This window comes from Schistocerca gregaria, chromosome 6, assembly GCF_023897955.1.
Source record: "Schistocerca gregaria isolate iqSchGreg1 chromosome 6, iqSchGreg1.2, whole genome shotgun sequence".
Taxonomy (NCBI): Eukaryota; Metazoa; Arthropoda; class Insecta; order Orthoptera; family Acrididae; genus Schistocerca; species Schistocerca gregaria.
Window position 1 is genome coordinate 336879151 of NC_064925.1, and position 19678 is coordinate 336898828.

General features: G+C 40.2%; 1 protein-coding gene across 1 annotated transcript in view; it reads left to right on the forward strand.

The window, feature by feature from the left end:
- Positions 1–19678, forward strand: part of LOC126278873 (dynein axonemal heavy chain 2) — a 914655-nt gene that overhangs the window by 498305 nt on the left and 396672 nt on the right. Inside the window, 1 exon segment of the mRNA XM_049979148.1 lies at positions 675–877. Coding sequence (XP_049835105.1) covers positions 675–877 — 203 coding nt within the window.

Genomic DNA, 19678 nt, shown 5'->3' on the forward strand with positions numbered 1-19678 from the left:
GATTTGAATGGTGGTGAGGGGTAAGGAGGAGGCTGGAGTGGGGATGGGGTGGGATAGCAGGGTAAGAGTCATGCCTGTGCGAGCATACAGGGAGGTTGTGGGGACAGGTTATGGCAGCTGATTTGAAGGGAGATCGGGAGAGAGGGCATGGGAGAGGAGAGAGGTAAAAAGACTGTTTTTGCATTGGTGGAATAGAAGGCTGGGTAAAGCTTGAGTGGGAGCAGGGGAGGAGATAGGCGGGTGAAGGACAGTGACTGACAAGCATTGAAGCCAGGGGGGTTATGGGATCATAGTATACATTATAGGAAGAGTTTCCATGTGCACAATTCAGAAAAGCTGGTGTTGGTAGGAAGGATCCAGATGGTGTGGCTGTGAGGCAGTTGTTGCAGAATACACAGCATCTGGTTCTGTTCAGAGCAGCCAGAGATAGCAGTCGTGTGTAAGATGTGCTTACATATGTCAGTGTGTGTGTATTTTTTTCTTTTTTGAAGAAGGCTTTTTCTGGAAGCGTAGTGTGTAACAGCCTTTTAATTGTGCGTGCTTGCAACTCAAGGTGCCATCATTACAGTGAGTAGCAATCTATCCTTTTTATTTTTGTTGATATTCCAACCATGACATTTCAGTGTTTGATTAAATTTCTTATATGACTTTACAGTATCTTCCTTGTTTCACAGATGCGAAGCTATTTTGAAAGATATGGAACTTTGATATTGGATTACAAGCGACTAAACTGTGTTGAAACAGTTCCTATTTCTGACTTCAACGCTATGACTTCTTTATGTAAGCTTCTTGAATGTTTAGCCACAAAAGAAAATGGAATTAATCCAGCAGATGAAGACAATTTTCCACTGATGGTCAAACTGTGGTTTCTGTTTTGGTATGATGGTTTTTCTATTGTTTCATATCAGGTTTAGTCATCAGGTCTTAATGAAGAATAATTGAACATTTAAGTTAAAATTATTGCCTTTGCCCTCTGTGCACAAGAAAATTGAACTTTGTGCTTGCTTCTAGATAAGATTTTTCCCTTAGATATATAACATGATTAATTTTGTCTAGAAAGAAAAAAATAATAATAACAGGGGTAATATTTTTTTTTTTAAATTTGTGCAAGTGAATGATATGGTAAACTTATTTTGTAATTAATCCCATCCTATTTGTAGCTGATGTGAGTAATACAACTTCACACACAAACTAGGGGTTCTGAATGTAACAAATTCTTGATGACCACAATTTTAAATTTTGTATAAAATGTAGTAGAGTGGTGGTCCAACAGCCAAATGTGTAAATGCCCACATTGATACCAGTGTAAACGGGCTGTATTAACAGGCATGGGACTCCACTGCCTGTCGCCAGATTTGAACGTGGTTTCTCTGCTGGGGGAGGAAGAGAATGGCTCCTGATGAGAATAACAATATTTATTGATCAACTGCAGTGGATTGGTTGTGGGTTCTCTGGGTGAGGTCTACTTCCACTCATAAAGTTCTTGGAGGCAACGGAGGTGACAGACCAGCAGACGTTCACATGTGTGCCCGCTGCTGCGTCTGAAGCTCCCCTTGTGTCATTCGAATGTGTTGCCTCAGTTCTAATTATATGGTTTTGAACTCTCTGCCAATACTGGACTTGTACCATATTTACACAGTTCACTTCCTTTGTGACTGTGGCTTGTCATTACTAATTACTTTACAGTTTTCCCCTTTATTACACAATTGTTCCTTATGGCCCCTTGAGCGCACTAAGTCTTTGCCTTCATGATTGTTCACTCATTACACTGCCTTGTTGGGGGTGGGAGGGTCATTCTAATTGGTTCGAACCCATAGCCTGAAGGATTGGAGGTATGGAATTTGGGCAACTCTTCTCTTGAACAAGAAATACATTACTCATATCACCACAAGAAATACACAAACAGCTGATGTTGGTGGACCAATGACTACCAATTGCTGCTGTTGCTTACTTCTGTAGCTTTTGACCTCCGTGGTAACACAACCATGTTGGGTGGCAATCAGCTGATCCAGAGAAGTGAGCAAGTGCTCATCAATGGAATATTTAAGAAACGAAAGTTGTTTGGGGATGGTGGGTGGGTGTGTGTGTGGGGATGGGGTTGGGGGTCGGGGTGGGGGGAGGGTGGGAGGCAAAACTGAGGAAGGTAGATCAGGTACATAAATTAAAAAATGGACCATGCTGATTGCTATGGTTCCCATTATCGTAGCTGGTAAGCAAAAAGAAAATACTAATGTCAGTCCCGCATCCTAGGTCTTAGCATATACTGATGATTCACCATTTCCTGTTTCTCCTCCTTGTCTGCTGTTCCTCTGCCTCCTTCTATGGAAACTGGGGTCACATGATGCAAATTGTCTATATCCTCCTTAAACAGCCTAATTCGGCTTACATGTGTTATCGAAGAGTGGCTGGGGAGCTGCAGTTTAACATTAACTGGCCACATCATCTCTGTTATGTGGAAGGCCCATTATACTGTGGCACAAACCTTTTTGTTTTCCTCTTTGGCTCATAAGGATTCATTAACATAACCACTGACCTACATGGTACATAGGAAACACTACTTTCGCGTCATGCGCCCTTTCCTGTTTATCGAAGGCCTTTGTATTCAGTTTTTGTTCTTGTATCCTGATAAGATTCATTCTCTTAGCAAAGGACTTGACTGACTAGATGTCCCTTTCCAGTGGGGCTTTGCAAAACTCAAAGGGCAGTGGCATCTTGGATCCAAAAATTACTTCATCTGGGGATAACTGTGCGCTCTGGTGAACTCTCTAGTTGTATGCAGCTATGGTGTAAGCCAATAGGATATCCCAGTTGTCATGCTAGGAATTTATGTAAAAACTCAACATTTTCATAGTTGCCCTGTGGACTCATTCAGTGCAACCATTAGCCTGAGGATGCAGAGAGCCCATCCATAACTTTTTAATGCGCAACGACCTGCATAACTGCTGTACTAATTCTGACATAATTTTGTGCCCCGATACATGATTATGGTTTCAGATGTCCCAAAATGAAGTATCTACTGGCTGACCAGAGCCAAAGCCATGGTTGTAGCTTGCTGGTCCAGTAAAGTTATCATGTAAATGTACTGAGAAAAATGGTCAATAATGGTTAATATGTAACAATTCCCTGCTAGTGTTTGCGCTGGAGGTACTAGGATGTCCAGTCCTAGCACCTGGAAGGGTTTATCAGCTTCCAGTAACCTCTGTAGTTGAATTTTCTGATGGTTAAGCTCTGCTTTTTGAGCATATGGAACACAATTTTTCACGTAATGGTCCACGTCCTAACTACACGTCATCCACCAATAATCCTGCAGTACCCTTCTCTCCGTTGCTCTTCGACCTGAATGTCCTGCTGAAATCGAATCATGTTCTTGCTTCAACAATTCATCATGCAAACTCTGTAGTACTACTAACTGTGGCCCATTTTGCATCATGCAATATAGTGCTCCGTCCTCAACGCAGAATGGCTGCTGTTTAACAAATTGCTTACAGTCTGGGTCAGCATTTTGTGCTGCCATCCATTCACTTTCATCAATGCCTGTGCATTCCACAGTGCATACCTTATGGGTGACTCTGTCCACATTAGCATGCGATCTTCCCGGCTAATGTACCACCTCGTAAAAGTCACTTAAGAACTGCATTATCAGTCACCACTTTAAATCATATATCATAAAGGCAACAACAAAAGTACCCAATTCCAAAAATCACTGCAAGGATTGCCTTCTCCACAGTGGAATAATTTCATTCAGCATTATTGAGGTGCCATAAAGCATATGCAGTAGGGTGCTCCTGTCTGTCTATTTCCTGACTCAAAATAACTCCTAGCATAAAATCGCTCAGCTGTCCCATGAAACTTCACTACTTTCTATAACCATTGCGTGAGAGGTCTTGCAATTTCTGCACATTTCGGAACACATCTATGGTAAAAATTCACAAACCCCAAATAAGACTGTTTTCTTCACCTTGATGGGTGCTGAAAAATTTTGTAGGGCAACAACCACCTTTGGACTGGTACAAATTCCATCCTGCCATATAACACAACCCAAATACTGAACTTCTAGTAATAGAAAATGACATTTCTCTAAACTCAACATTAACTGTGCTGTGCAGACGATCAAACACTTCGCGCAACTACTCCAGATGTTCAGGAATATTCTTTGAACACACAATTATGTCACTGAGGTATAGCATGCACTGTTTCAGTTTTTATCTGTTTAATGCACTATCCAACAAATGTTGAAAGGTTGCCAGCGGGTTTTTAAGTCCAAAAGGCATGCGGCAAAACTGTAAATGTTCAATTGACGCTGAGAACACAGTTTCCAGTCAATCCTTCAGTGTTGCTTCCAGCTGATGGTAACCAATGCGCATATCCAGTGTTGTAAAGTTCTGACACTGACCCAAGTTGTCCAATGTCTCTGTTATATTAGGCATAGGATATGCATCTGACTCTGTTTTCTGGTTGAGGAACTGGTAGTTACTGTAGAAACGGTATGCTTTGCCACCATCTGGTGATTTTTTGCTTGCAGTTACAGTGGGAGCAGACCAGAGACTACAGCTAGGTTCTTATGATGCCGTCTCTAAGTTACTGATCTACAAACTCTTCCATAATTGGCTGTAAATGCATTGGGACTCGATACGGCCACTTGTAGATGGGTGCTTCCAGTAGGAGTTCCTACTGGAAATGCAGCACCCATTCCCAAGTGACCGTATTGAGTTCCAATGCATGGTGCTAAACAAGCAGTGTTGCGGGTAATGGACCCAATGGAGTAAACAATTCCACAAATTCACTCAACGATTTTTCCTGTAATGCTCTATCCTGTGCTCCCAGGTGTGCTACCTTACTCATTAGCACTGACCAGTCAGCAGACCTTTACAGCATTGTGTTGTTTGCTGTAAAATCACAGTTTAGTTCATCCTCATGTATCACTTCTACATTCGTAGTTAGGGTACCCTGTGACAACTTTACTTCCTTGCGGCCAAAATTATCAATACTGACAGGCACTACCCTCATACCATTTACCTCCTGAACGTAGGACATGCTATGTCATATAAAACAACTAACTGAATCTAATACTTAGTTATCCACCAAAGGCTCAACAATATGCAACAAGTTCACTGACAGGCCAGTAGCAACATCATTCCAGACTATCTTTCCTGTACCTTTCAGTATGTGATCCCATGAATTGACCGTAAGGGATCTTGTACACAGTTTAATTGGTTTCTCCTAGCCACGGGGTGGACCTTGTGACAGTGAAGCTATTCCGGATGCAGAGCCTAGCTTTTAGGTGAAACAATGTTCCATCCACTTCTACCGTGTGTCATACCAGGTCAATTATGGCGCGATGTGCAACCAGGAAATCAAGTCTGAGGCTCACATCATACGTACCGTCAACTACAGGAAGAACTTGTGCATCTACTTGGAAGTTAACCTCTCCCACGTGTTTCAACACTTCAGCACAGAGTGAATTTACAACTCCTCCAACTACACCATGTAACGTCCAATGTGGCGCACTTAACCTGTTTGCCCCAAATACTCGCTTACTTGCAACTGATACCTTAGAACCAGTATACAACAACATTTTACATAATTTATCCTCCACATAGCCAGACAGAAAAAAGTCTGCCACTGCTTTCTTTAAAGTGCTAACTCTTACTGGGAGCATGACATAGAGGACACACTGCCTTCTGCACCATTTAACTGCTGCCAGTAAGATCTACCCGGCAACTGAAACTTCTGTTGTTGCTGATTCCTGTTATGACATTGCCAGTCTGAGTGGCGAAATTCCTTACAGTAAGTGCAATGTTGCTGTCTGCAGTCTCTTTGTACATGGCCATTTTGCCCACACCAAAAACAATTTATGCCTGTACTAAACACTGACAGATGTTCGCATGACCTAGCCAGTGACTCAGTTTCCTCTAACGATAGTGCAGCATCCACTGCTTCACTCAAATACTTAGGGAATTCCAAACAAACCTTTCTTGACATATCCAGTTGTAACCCCCTCAAAAGTGAATCAAGAGCCCTCTGCTCTGCTTCCCTTGATTTTATGAATATGGTTGGCAAAGCTTTCGATGATTCATCTAGCTCACAAGAAGCCCTATGAAGTTGTCGTCAACAATATCTTGCAATGTTCTTCTACCAATATCTCTATATTAATCTTTCCTGAAAACACGCAAATTTTTTAGCCTCGCTGAGATTCTCATTGCACATAACATGTGCTCTAGCATTTCCCGTTAACTTCAATCTAGCAGCTGTAGCCAAATTGTCAAAAAGGATAAAAGTAGCCTTCCCCTCTTTCCCTGGAAATGGGATAACCAATGCTGCAGAAGTGCCATCAAGGGTGGGTGGGATGGGATGTGACTGATTCCTCTCTATGGCTCTGAGCTCATTTACCTCTGTCTGTCTAAGGTGCTCGATAACCTCAGTGGCTGAAAGTTCCTTTGCCATGACTACAATTTAATCAAGAGAAAGGTATACCCAAGAAATACAAAAAAAAATGATACAGGCAAAAGACAGGAAAAGGAACAACTCAACAGGCTCGAAACCAAAATAACTGAAATTGGCACTTACTTCTTTTGCTGAATGTCACAACATAGCTGTAGATACTCCATAATGCTAACTCTTAGTTCCCCATATAGCAGAGATGCCGAGTTGCAGCAATACAATATTGTAATAGTGTTACATTCCATTCTGTATTTTCCATTGTTTGATTTTAAGTCTTAACTCCATGAGATGGATCCTCCATGATGCCCCAGCAGTCTTCCTGACACCAGTGTTAACGGCCACATCCGATACCAGTGTAAATGGGTTGTGTTAACAGGCACAGGTCCCCACTACCTGTCGCCAGATTCAAACATGGGTTCTCTGATGGACGTGAGGAAGAGAATGGTGAGGGTGTGTCCATGGATGCTACTGATGAAAGAGTAACAACATTTATTGATCAACGGCAATATATTGGTTGTGAACCCTCGGGGTGAGATTTGCTTCCACTTGTAATATTCTTGGCGGGCACGGAGGTGACTGGTGGACATTCACACATGTGCCTACTTCTGTATCTGAAGCTGTGCTGGCATGACTTGAAACTGCTGCCTCGACAACGACAGCCTTTCAGGGACTTACTGTGGCAGCTAGAACCATGCGCCATGGGCCTCTATTGTGCTGGTGGCTGACGGATGTGGCAGCGGGACAGGTCAGTGACCTGTCTCCATGGACAACCGTGACAGCAACTGTCTGGCATTGGCAGACCAGGGTCCCCGGCTCCTGCCCCCTCTTTACATTAGTTGTGCCTCCATCCCAGGACAATGATGGCTGTGTTACCACAAATCACTCCAAGCAATGACTCTCATGATAGATGGCTGCCTGTTGATGGTGTCTGATGACAGTTATGGCGATGGTATGACTGTGGCGCCTCTTAAACAGTGACATGTATTATGACAATGATTGTGATGGCTGTAAAAACTCTGAACTGGTGGCAGCACAAAGTGCCATACACTCTGTGCCACTGTAACACCTCACAGTGGGTGATGTTGTCGAGGTGTCAGCCCGTCCTTAAATACAACTGTTGTTCTTTCCCAGTAGGTTGGTAGAATATTTTGGTGTTGCTTGACTTGCATAACTGATGGGATTACTGCTCTCACTGTCAACCCCCTGGCATGTGGCGAGCTGCGTCTAGCAACTTCGTCTGCTGTGCAGCACACTGGCTGTTGACACAGTGCTCTCCTTTGTGTTACTGAACTCGGTGCTGAATTATGCCATGGTATTGTAGCACTGAACTGTGCAACCGAATGTAACACACATGCAACTTCTAGCTCCAACATTCCTTCACATTTTCACTAACTTTATTACTGTAAAACTGCTATCTTTAACTAGCACTCTCTTCTTTCGACTCTCTACAAACGCGAAATTTAAGGTGATACAAAAAAACTTGAAGAGCATGCACAAGAGACACAATAAATTGATTAGTATGGAATAGGTAGAGAAGCTGTTTGTTGTGGTTGTCCTTTATTGTTGGTATCCTAAAGTTTAGTAGAAATTTCAGCAGTTTGCTTTCAATAGACTAAAGGAAACATAGTAATCATTGGTATACAGTGACATTTTTGTGCATGATTAGATGTTACCCATAAAAACCTTTACAGAATATAAGCTGATGAAAACAATAAATATTTTTAAAAAAGTTGTTGATGAATCATAATAAGATTGGTGACATCAGTGATGTAAAATGTGGCAAAGGAAGTTCTGGGACAATGTAAATAATTTAGGATTAATTCTTTGCACTCCGTAAGGCAGTCACAGGGTGGCTCCATGCACTCTTTTTAAATCACTGGTGCCTGGGTGGCGAGCATGCCACAGAGAATTGCACTGTCTCTTTGTGGAAACAATGAGGCTGCTGACCGACATGTAGGATATACATTAAAACAAAAAGTGTGCTTTCATTCAGATGTATTTCCAAAACATTACTGTACAAAGCTTTTCAATGTATAGTATTTTTTAGAACACTCGTCATGGTGGAGAGCTGGGTTTTGTGTTTATGTTTTGCAATAATATACAGCTTCATCTGCCACCTTTTTTTTCTGTCTGAACACACTGCAAAATTCTTATGCTTGTTCCCAGGAAGCTTGTTGATAATGTGCAATTGTCCACTCAAGCATTCTTCATAGTCAGAAGGTGAGTGATGTCCTCGTTTCTGCCCTGGATTTCTTTCCTCACGAACTAAGTCTCTTATAACACTTTTGTGGAATACTTTGTGAGACCATTTTTTGAAGTTGTTTTTCTCACAGTAATTCTTGTATACCAAATAGCTGTTTACAATGCCTACCTCCAACAACCAGATGTACAGTTTTAGCCGCCACTTTAGATTTTTCATTAGAAAACCATAACTGGAAAGAAAATGATTAGATTGATCAACTCCACCCATCTTCAAAGTATAATCAGTAATCACACTTGGTTTCATTATTTCTTCCTTTCCCTTTCTCTAAGTGATACTGAGTTATTTGATTTTGTAGAAAGCATGAGATCAGATTGTTTATCTTGCCATGCCAGAACCATCATTTTGTTATTGTGGAGGCATTTTATTTCTTGCTTCTTCAGATGCAGAACTCATTTCTTGACTGCAGCTGAAAAGTTTTTGTGATTCTCATTGAAACAAAGACGTTTTTCGTCGCGGCGAGATCTATTTACGAAATTTCAGTCACCAACTTTCTCTTCCGAATGTGAAAATATTTTGTTGAGCCCAAACTACATAGGTAGGAATGAGAAATCAGAGGTCGAACAGAAAGGGTCGTTTTTCCCGCGCGCTGTCCGGGAGTGGAATGGTAGAGAGATAGTATGATTGTGGTTCGATGAACCCTCTGCCAAGCACTTAAATGTGAATTGGAGAGTAATCATGTAGATGTAGATGCAGATGTAGATGTCCTGGATCATTCCTGTGAGAAGCACATTCTGTTTCAACAGTTCATCAGCTAATGCAACACTTGTATAAAAATGGTCAATGTACAAATGATACCCTGATTGCCCTGTAGCATTTCTGATATTGGTCAGCAATTGAAGAACTATTCTCTCAGAAAAATTCAAGTCTGGACAAATCAGTGACTGATGCTAGAGTGCCAAAGTAGGATATCAAATTGCAAATATTACAGTTTGATGAATCTGAAATCACATAAACACTTAGCCACCATTTTGATGATTTTTGAGGACTGTACGTTTCGAATAGCACATGACCTGTGAATGATATTGTAAATTCATCAGCAGCTAAATATCTATATGGTCTATAAAATTTGAGGAACTTGTGAGACAAGTAATCCAACACATTCTTCCATTTACTCAGACCTGAATGAACCTGAGTGTTGATATGTGTAGCACTCTCTGGATTACAAAAATAAAGTGCCCAGAAAATGTGCATAAATCATCTATAAATAAAATAGTTTGAATAGAATCAAACAATGGAATATCCAGGATGGAATGTAACGATATTAGAGAAGGAAAGTTGCTACTCACCATATAGTAGAGATGCTGAGTCACAATAGGCACAACAAAAAAATTCACACAATTATAGCTTTCGGCCATTAAGGCCTTTGTCAGCAATGGATACACATACACGCACACACACACTCATGCAAATGCAACTTGCACACACATCACTTGCACAGACGTGTGCAAGTTGTGTTGTGCGTGCACGCCTGTGTGTGTGTGTGTGTGTGTGTGTGTGTGTGTGTGTGTCTATTGCTGACAAAGGCCTTTATGGCCAAAAGATATAATTGTGCGAATCTTTTTGTTGTGCCTATCATGACTGAGCGTCTCTGCTATATGGTGAGTAGCAACTTTCCTTCTCTTATATAGTCTGAATAGAAGTCAGATGATTTTAACCATTCTTTTGGTAAAAAGTTCTGCAATTTCTTACACTTTTGCAGTGGTATATTCAGTAGCACACCATGGAAGCATTCATTTTTTCCTTGGTATCATTTCTCCAGTCCCACTACGCAGAATGTTATGGAAGTGATGTCACCTTACATATTTTTGCTCTGCATACCTGTATGTTTGGTCTGCTGTTTGTTGAGGTAGGTTGTCTGTAAAAGTTAACTGAAAGAAACCAACTGGTGATGATGGAACATTACCAGTTTCAGTGACAAAACTGCATTTTGAATCATCAAAAGGAAAATCTGTAAAGACTGAGTCATTTTTGCCCCACATTCGCCATGAATCTTCTGTTGAATCACAGTTTTCATCATCATGATCTTCACTAGAGTTTTTAGAAATGAACCTCTCCATCATCAAGATCACTCTCACTATCAGTGTCACTTAGAGATTCCTCTAAAAGTTGTAAAATCTCTTCTTCAGAAAGAACTGAACATGAGGAAGTAGCCATTGCAAGTGCGCATTCTCAAATGCAATAATTCCAACATTCCTTTCTACACAACTGCAAAAGTTGGACACTGAGCTAAAACAGGTTACCGTAGATGTCAGCATTAAGCACCGTTGATGGCTAGTACTGTCAGAACTGAGAATTCACCATGTGAGAGCCATGAAAGACCATGCTGAACGAGGCTCAACATTGGAGCGGATAACGAAATTCACAGTGTTGATTGCTGCTCGATGTTGGAGGGGAAAGCGTTAAAGGTAACAACTGAATAATAGAGGTCCTGAGTCACCAACAGCCAGCTTCAGTAGCTTTCAGACAAATCCTTTTTTTAAGCTGGAGTATGTACACACACACACACAAACACACACACACACACACACACCTGCCCAGTTACATTGTGCTGGCTGAATAAACAGTGCTGGAGCTGCAGAATAAGCCTATGATAGGACTGGATTAGGACATGCTGGATGGATGAATCGGACAAGTCTTGTACCTGGGTCTTCCACAGGGAAATCACCCATGTGGCAAGATTTTGGAGTGCTTGCAGCATAGGGATGGACCAGGACATTGCTTAGACTGAGTAGTGGAATACCATTTTAGGATGGATAAGTAGGATGTTCCTCATATGGGCACAGTAATAGATACACAAAGAATTGGCAGAATATATGGTTGATTTGTTCCATTCCAGAATGATATTATGTGATGAGGTGTGAGTTCCTTTGCGACTGGTTCTTGCGGGTGGTTGTAGAATTATGGGTGTTTCAGGATATGCTTTGGGAAATATGTCTGTTGATTATGGTTGGGGGACAGTGAGTGCCTATGAAGGCCTTAGTGAGACCTTCTGCATACTGAGCAAGGGAATATTTGTCATTGGAGACATGTTGTCCAGTGGTGGCCGGACTATATGGGAGTGATTGTTTGGTATGGAATGGATGACAGTTGTCAGAATGCAGGTATTGTTGATGGTTAGTGAACACGGCATGGAGTGAAGTATGGTCTTTCTCAGCCCAGTGTGCTGGCTCCTTGGACTTCGATGTCCACCTCTCTCATGGCTCAATCCATACTTCTGTCCATATTAAGCCCACTAAACATCAGCAGTACCTGCATTTTGACAGCTCACATCACTTCAAAACCAAACAATCACTCCCATATACACTAAAGAAACTGATATAGGTGTGCATATTCAAATATAGAGATATGTAAACAGGCAGAATATGGCACTGCAGTCTGCAACACCTATGTAAGACAACAAGTGTCTGGTGCAGTTGTTAGATTGGTTGCTGCTCTCACAGTGGCATGTTATCAAGATTTAAGCAAGTTTGAAAGTGGTGCTATAGTTGGTGCATGAGTGATGGGACACAGAATCTCTGATGTAGCGATGATGTGTATATTTTCCCATGCAACCATTTCACAAGTGTGCCGTGAATACCAGGAATCCAGTAAACTGTCAAATCTTCAACATCGCTACGGCTTGAAAAACATCCTGCAAGAATGGAACCAATGACGACTGAAGAGAGTCATTCAAAGTGACGGACAAATGTCAGCATACAAACTGTTCCACAAAACAAAGTCAAAACTGCAGTCAAAGGCCATTCGTCTACCCTTGATGACTGCATAACACAAAGCTTTACACCTTGCCTGGGCCCATGAACACCAACATTGCACTGTTGATGAGTGGAAACATGTTGCCTGGTCAGACGAGTTGTGTTTCAAAGTGTGTTGAGCATATGGACGTATACTAGTATGGAGACAACCTCATGAATCCATGGACCTTGCATATCAGGAGGGGACTGTTCGAGCTGGTGGAGGCCGTGTAATGATGTGGGGCATGTACAGTAATAGTGATGTGGGTCGGCTGATATGCTGAGATATGACTCTGACAGGTGACATGTACATAAGCATCCTGTCTGATCATCTGCATCCATTCATGTCTGTTGTGCATTACGACAGACTTGGGCAATTCCAGCAGGACAGTGTGACACTTCACATGTCCAGAATTGCTACAAAGTGGCTCCTGGAACACTCATCTGAATTTAAACACTTTTGCTGGCCACCAAACTCCCCAGACATGAACATTATTGAGCATATCTGGGGTGCCTTGCAATGTGCCGTTCAGAAAAGATATCTACCCCCTCGTACTCTTACTGATCCATGATGTCAGTTCCCTCCAGCACTATTTTAGACATTAGTCTAGTCCATGCCACATCATGTTGTAGCACTTCTGCATGCTCACCGGGGCCCTACATAATATTAGGCCCATGTACCAGTTTCTTTTGGTTCTTCCATGTAGTGTGGCCATCAAATGGCCCATGTAGTCTACAGTGATGAGAACTATCTTGACAAGTATTCTGAACATCTTGCTAAGGCATTCAGTGACAAAGTGACAAGCACTATTTCCCAAACCTAGTTTTCAATATATTTCCCACTCCACATTATTCATACACTCCAATAATTCTCCTACTGCCCACAAGAACCAGCCAATAAAGAGTAACCCTTCAGTAACATCCCAGACTGGAATAACTGAACCATGTCCTCCACTCAGGCTTCAACTGTCTAGAATCATGCCTGGAAATGAGAAACATCGTACTCACTACCTTTTTCACCCATTTTGATGTGGTATTTCACAATCCACCCGATCTAAGCACTGCTTATGTCCATCCCTGAACCACACATATTCCAAACCCTTTTTCCCCATAGCTCATATATCTGTTTAAGAGCTGGGTACAAGACCTATCTGATTCACTCACCCAGAACATCCTACTCATCCCAACACAGGTTTATCCTATCCCCTCAGTGGCATGGCCATCTGTGAAAGCAATCATGCCATATACCAACTCTACTGAAATTTTTGCGCCTCGTTTTATGTGACTATAACCACCAACTGACTGTCCAGCTGAATGAATGGCCACTGTCATGCAGTGGCCAAGAGCAGACTTGGACACTCAATAGGGGAACACACTGCTGTACCATCTGGATCCATAACCTCACCTCTAGGTTTTTTGAACAACTTACATGGGAGTTATTCTTCCAATAGATACTTTGTTCATGTGATCCTTGCTGCAGTCTTTGCTAATCCCCATCCCACAACCACCTCCACACTGCTCCAGGACCCTCACTTTACACACATGGCACCCATTCCCCTTTCCGACAGTCTCTCTCTTTTTCTGGTGTTACCCCCCATTCCCCTCCCTCTTATCATTGCCATTGTGCACCACACAAACTGACTAATGTGCTTCATTCCTATCATGTGCAGCTGCTGCCTCCTCCACCAGTAGTCCTGCACTTTACACCCAATATCTCCTTCAGAGCTATCAAGAACCCTTCCCCACATCCTGTCTGCTCTTTCCTCTCACCCAGTCCACCCAACACAACCTCTTACCCCAGTATATCACCACAGAACTACAGCCTCAGCATTGTTAATTTTCAATCTTGTTTGCTACCTCTACTCCTAATTTGTAAACATCATTCATGGTTTGATTGTTTAATAGTGTAAGCATAAAAAATCTGTTCCTCAAATCAGAGAAGTTTTGTTGAACTGCACTTGTAAACAAACAAAATAAGGACATCATAGGGGTGGGGACTTGGCTTGATGACAGGCTAACCGGACAAAATATTAGCCCTGATCTCTTTACAGTTCTGTAGATGGTGTGGGAATTATATCAAACAATAATTTCATTAATTTAATCTTATGGCATACCACATGTGCTGGCAAGCTGTCAGCTAGGCGAAGTTATTGAAGTCGTGAGTTTTGGCATGGCATGTGTTGAGCCCCAGTGGGCAGCTACCATAACCTTTGGCCAGGGACAGAGCGGCCACTCTGGAGAGTGAAAAGGGGAGCAGAAGCTGGGTTTTATGAGGATCCAAAGGGGTTAGGAGAAGACATTTGACTTGAGAACCAGCAAAGGCACTTAGCATGGCAGATGTTGCAAAATGACAGATTATGGCTACTGAGCAATCCTCTGAAATTAAACACTAATTTTCAGATTGAATGTATCCCAAGTCAGTGTCATCATAGTGTTAAGTTGTGTGCCCTGAGACCATAATATCATGTAGGCGAGAGTATTTTCCATCCTGGAAACATAATGTTTCTTGTTTGTTTTTCAATCTACTGACTGATTTTAGGATCACATGAAGCAGTGTACACTAGAAACAGCTGTGAACAGTTTCCAACACTTTCTACTGTTTTTGTTGTACTAAGACATGAGGTTGTGTTTCATGCAGTGTTTGTATGTGTTAAAAGTTCTACATATTTAAGTTCTTTGTAATATATTAAAGCTACTTTGAGCATATCGTTAATTCTTCAGTCACAGCATTTTAGGGTTAGTAAAATTCTATATATTTAAACTAGTTACACACTGCGGCAGTAGCACAGCAGTCTTTTACCACTTTGCATCGTGAAACAGAAGGTCTTTTAACCATGGAACACATTATAATTGCAAATGAACTGAGTTTCTTTAATGTCTTGACAAATTCCTCTGTGTCAAACTGGAAATTTCAATAGTTTATATTTAAAGATATTTTTAACTTGTAACTGGTTCTTGGTAGTACTTCCTCTTTACTTGATTTCACTTACTGACTATTGGTATGTAGTTGAGTAATAATATAATGTTGAGAAAACTTTACCAATTGCAAGTATTTTAAATTGGTGTAGAATATTTGTCCGGAGGTACATGACCATGTTCTACCTTGGAATACTTTTTCAAAATTTGGAAAACTTTATTTTTTCAGCTTAGTTGTTACAATTTCTGAAAAAGACTGAAGCACACACTAAGCAAAAGCTCTTTTTAAAAATTGAATAAAAAACAACTTCTATACAGGGTTGGCTAGTAGCAAAAGTATGAAAAGTGTTTCCAGGTATAAAACTCTTCGCTTCATAATAAAAATACAGAATTTTGCAAAAACAGACATAATGTCTTTTGGGACAACAGCAATCAGTGAAATTATAATGTTACTTAAAAATCGTCTTGATTGCAAATATTTTTATTTATATGACCGGTTTCGGTTCATTCAGAACCATCTTCAGATCTGATATTTCAGTTACAGGAGGAACCCGTCACATGTGACGTAGCATGTGAAAACTGCTGGATTTGGACGGGTTCCTCCTGTAACTGAAATATCAGATCTGAAGATGGTTCTGAATGAACCGAAACCGGTCAAATGAATAAAAATATTTGCAATCAAGACGGTTTTTAAGTAACATTATAAAAATACAGAAGTTAAACTGACACTGTAAATGAAAAATAATATGCACACACACACACACACACACACACACACACACACACACACACACACAACCTTCCACATGGAATTAGTTAATGGTCAATGTCACCATAATATTCCCAATAGTAAAATAATTTCAAAGTAAATAGTGGTTCTACTTTAAGTTCTATGTAACTGGATGACAAATTGTGAAACTAAACAGGTGAATTAAATGGCCTAAAAATCCAGAAAATTCACAGTATATGGTAACAAGATATATATACAAAACAGTTTGTTTTCAAAATATGTAAATACTCTGTTGAAAACTCAAATTTATATGTGTAATGTAGTAAAGAGCATTTTTATTCTCATTTTATGGGAAGACAAAAAAAAACCATGGATGATGCTGAAACTGCAGCAAAACACGTCTGGGAAATTAATAAAAAATTAAAAAATAAAATAAAGAATAAGAAAAATTGTGTTTTGCACAAGGTGGACCCTCTCCGTAAACAAATCTATAGGACACTGTGTATGGTCTGAAAGAGACTGGGAGAGAAAGATGCTTCTTTTAAAATATATTTTGTATTTATGAATGATTTGTAAGTTACATGGTGGCCCATTTTATATTTTGTGTTTGTTATAAGATTTAGCAGGCTAACTGATTGCTTATAAGCATGCACGAATGGCCACTCCTCGTCATTCTGTGCTGGACTGTCATTGAGATTGCTTGTATGCTGGAGTGGCGTTAGTGTGGTTACCACTTGTAATGTGAAAGGATTTTGGGCAGCAAGTGGCCATTCAAATACCTAAATTTTTGCTCGTACTTAGAATAATTTTGGACTGAATGGGACTTAGAATCTGTGAGCAAATTGGAACTTTTTGTGTGTTAGGCGATGGACAGCTTTGAACAGAATTTTATTCCAGCAACATTTTGGAATTATTACTGGTTAGCCTGTTGTTACCTACTCATGATTAAGTGAGTTTTGATGTGGTGATCACCATATTGAACCTTGTTTATATTGTGAGCTGGTGATTATTTCAGGAATATTTTAATGGAATGGGACTCTGTTTTTCATGAACTATTGAGATTTAATTAGTATTTGGGGACTCTGCTACTACTTAAATACACAAAACACACGCTCTTTATTGCAACTGATTTCTGTTGTTATATTATGCTTTCATGAAAATCTATAGGACTATCATTTTATAACACCTAAAACAATCAGTTATTGATAGAATTATTTCATTGGATAGATAAAAAATCTGCTCACCAAGTAGATATTTTAGAAGTGAGTGTGGGATGATAGAATTCTATCTACTGTACACAACATGTTTGTGTGTGCAGGTTTGAAACTCAGTTGCGAGAAGGATGTAGGCGCGGCGGTCAAATGGCAAAGACAAGTTCTTGTCGGACGTTCCATGGAAGTTTTAATGAAAGTGTAAGGAAGAACCATGGATCTTCTATGTTATTCTGTGCTAATTGTGTCAGTGACCATTGTTATAATAGTGAGAACAGTTGAGAAGGTACTCTTGAGAAAAACTTTTGTCTTAGTCTTGTTGAAGGGAAGACGTGTATTATTGTTTGTGTTGAGACTGGACATGATGTTTAAGCCAACTTTCACTTATATGTAAATTAGTTTGTTTCTAACATTTAGAGACAAGAGAGGCTTATGGAGCAGCATATACTTATATGAAGAGTGAGATTTGTAATATGTCTAAAGTTCAAATATACATTGTTAATTGAAGCAAATGAAATTACTATGTCTACTTATTTTTATAAGTACAGAGAGTCTTAAGAAATTCCTGTACCTAGCAGCATACTTTGGAGAAGAAAGTAAAAAAGAGTTTTCAGCTGCAGGCTAACTAGCAAGGAGAGTCAGCTGAGCATGTCAAGTAAGCCATCTCGTAAAAGAAGTGGAAGTTAGTATATTTATTTCACACTTAAATTGCCGTCCAAAGCCATTAGAATGTGGTGACACCAGTGAGGAAGGACTGAAGTAACAGGAATTCTAAAACCACACAACAAGAAAATAAGCTGTTGTGGGTTGCCATAACAGCTAAACCAAATACAACAAAGAATCTACTATGAGACAGTGGAACATGCTCAAGTATTCAACGGAGCAAAATTTTGAATTGAGAAATAGAAAAGAAGATTCCAGTGTGTTTCTCTAAGAAGAAATTTGCCTAGAACACTTCGATTAAGAAGATCCGGTATGGGAGTGTAGAGCTCTCATATACACCAAGGGGACACAGATGAGGAAACCAACATCCGATGCCACCGGCACGAGTTACTGTTCACGCGAGCTGACCTATCTCTGCACACGCTCACTGATGCAGTGCAAATTCTCTGCCGGGGGAGCGTAAAACAGAACTTTATCGTTTTAGTACAAAGTGGTACAAACTGTTCAGTGAACTTTATTAGGGTAGTTACCATACTTAAAGTTAGTTAAATCTTACAAGATCTAAAGCTTGCAAGAATATGGATAACATACAAGTCGGGGAAACTCAAGAACCAGCTATGGTCATGAGAGTTACTAAAGAAGTTCCAGACTGCACTGAAGTAGTAAACTTAATCAAAGCCCAAAGTGCAGCTTTAAATGCAACTAAGTGAAAAACTAGGTTCAGTATAGACTCAGTACATTCTCAATTAAATAACCAGAGTGAAACCTTAAGTAGTCAAGCGGCAAATATAGGATTGTTAAATACCAAATTTGACTCACAAAACAAAAAATTTTGTTATGTATGTGAAGGTATGGATGCTTTAAAGACTGAATGCGACGCCTTAAGTAGAAAGGTAGAGAATTTAAAATTAGATTTAAAGAATGAATTGACTAGTTCCTTGACCATTCATGTAAACCAAGTGTTCACTGACTTGAGTCAGAAACAGAACTATATTTTCAGGATTTGACAAAAAGGTTAGAATTGAATGTTGAAGACAAATATAATAGTGTAGAATCGGAGCTTAATGAAAAGTTAGCATTCTTTGAAAATGTGTGCCATATTAAATTTAATGTGTAAAGCAAGGGTTGAGTACTTTGAAAGAGAATGTCGACAAGCAGGATAGTTTAAAGCCAATAATTCAATCACAAATTACAGGTGTTAATATACGAGTAGATAATGCGGGAAGGAACTTCAAAGAGAAATTAGTGAACCCTGATATCATAAATATAAGTAGTTTGGAGGAACAGGTTGAAGAAATTATAGATCAAGAAGTTACCGAGAGAGTAACATCTGGAGACGTATCTCCAGTTCTATCTTCTGAACTTTATGATACTAGGAAAGATGACCTGTGGAAGGAATTCAAACTTATCCAGGATAAAGTAGACAAAAGGGTTACTTCACCTAATGTGGTATTAATTAGTGAAGTGAAATGATGACTGATCTACTGATCTGCAAATTGGGGGAGGGGGGATTCAGGATTATCCAGGCTAATTTCCTAAATTTAAGAGAGACAGGGATGTACATCCGACCCACTTTTTGAAAAGATTCAACCAAGCTTTGGAAGATTCTAAAGAGATCGAATTTGCTGTGGGTTACCTGCTAGGAGAAGCCTCAGAATGGGGATCCGTGAATACTGAGAATTTTTCTTCTTGGGGAGACTTCCAAAAGAAGTTTAAAGATAAA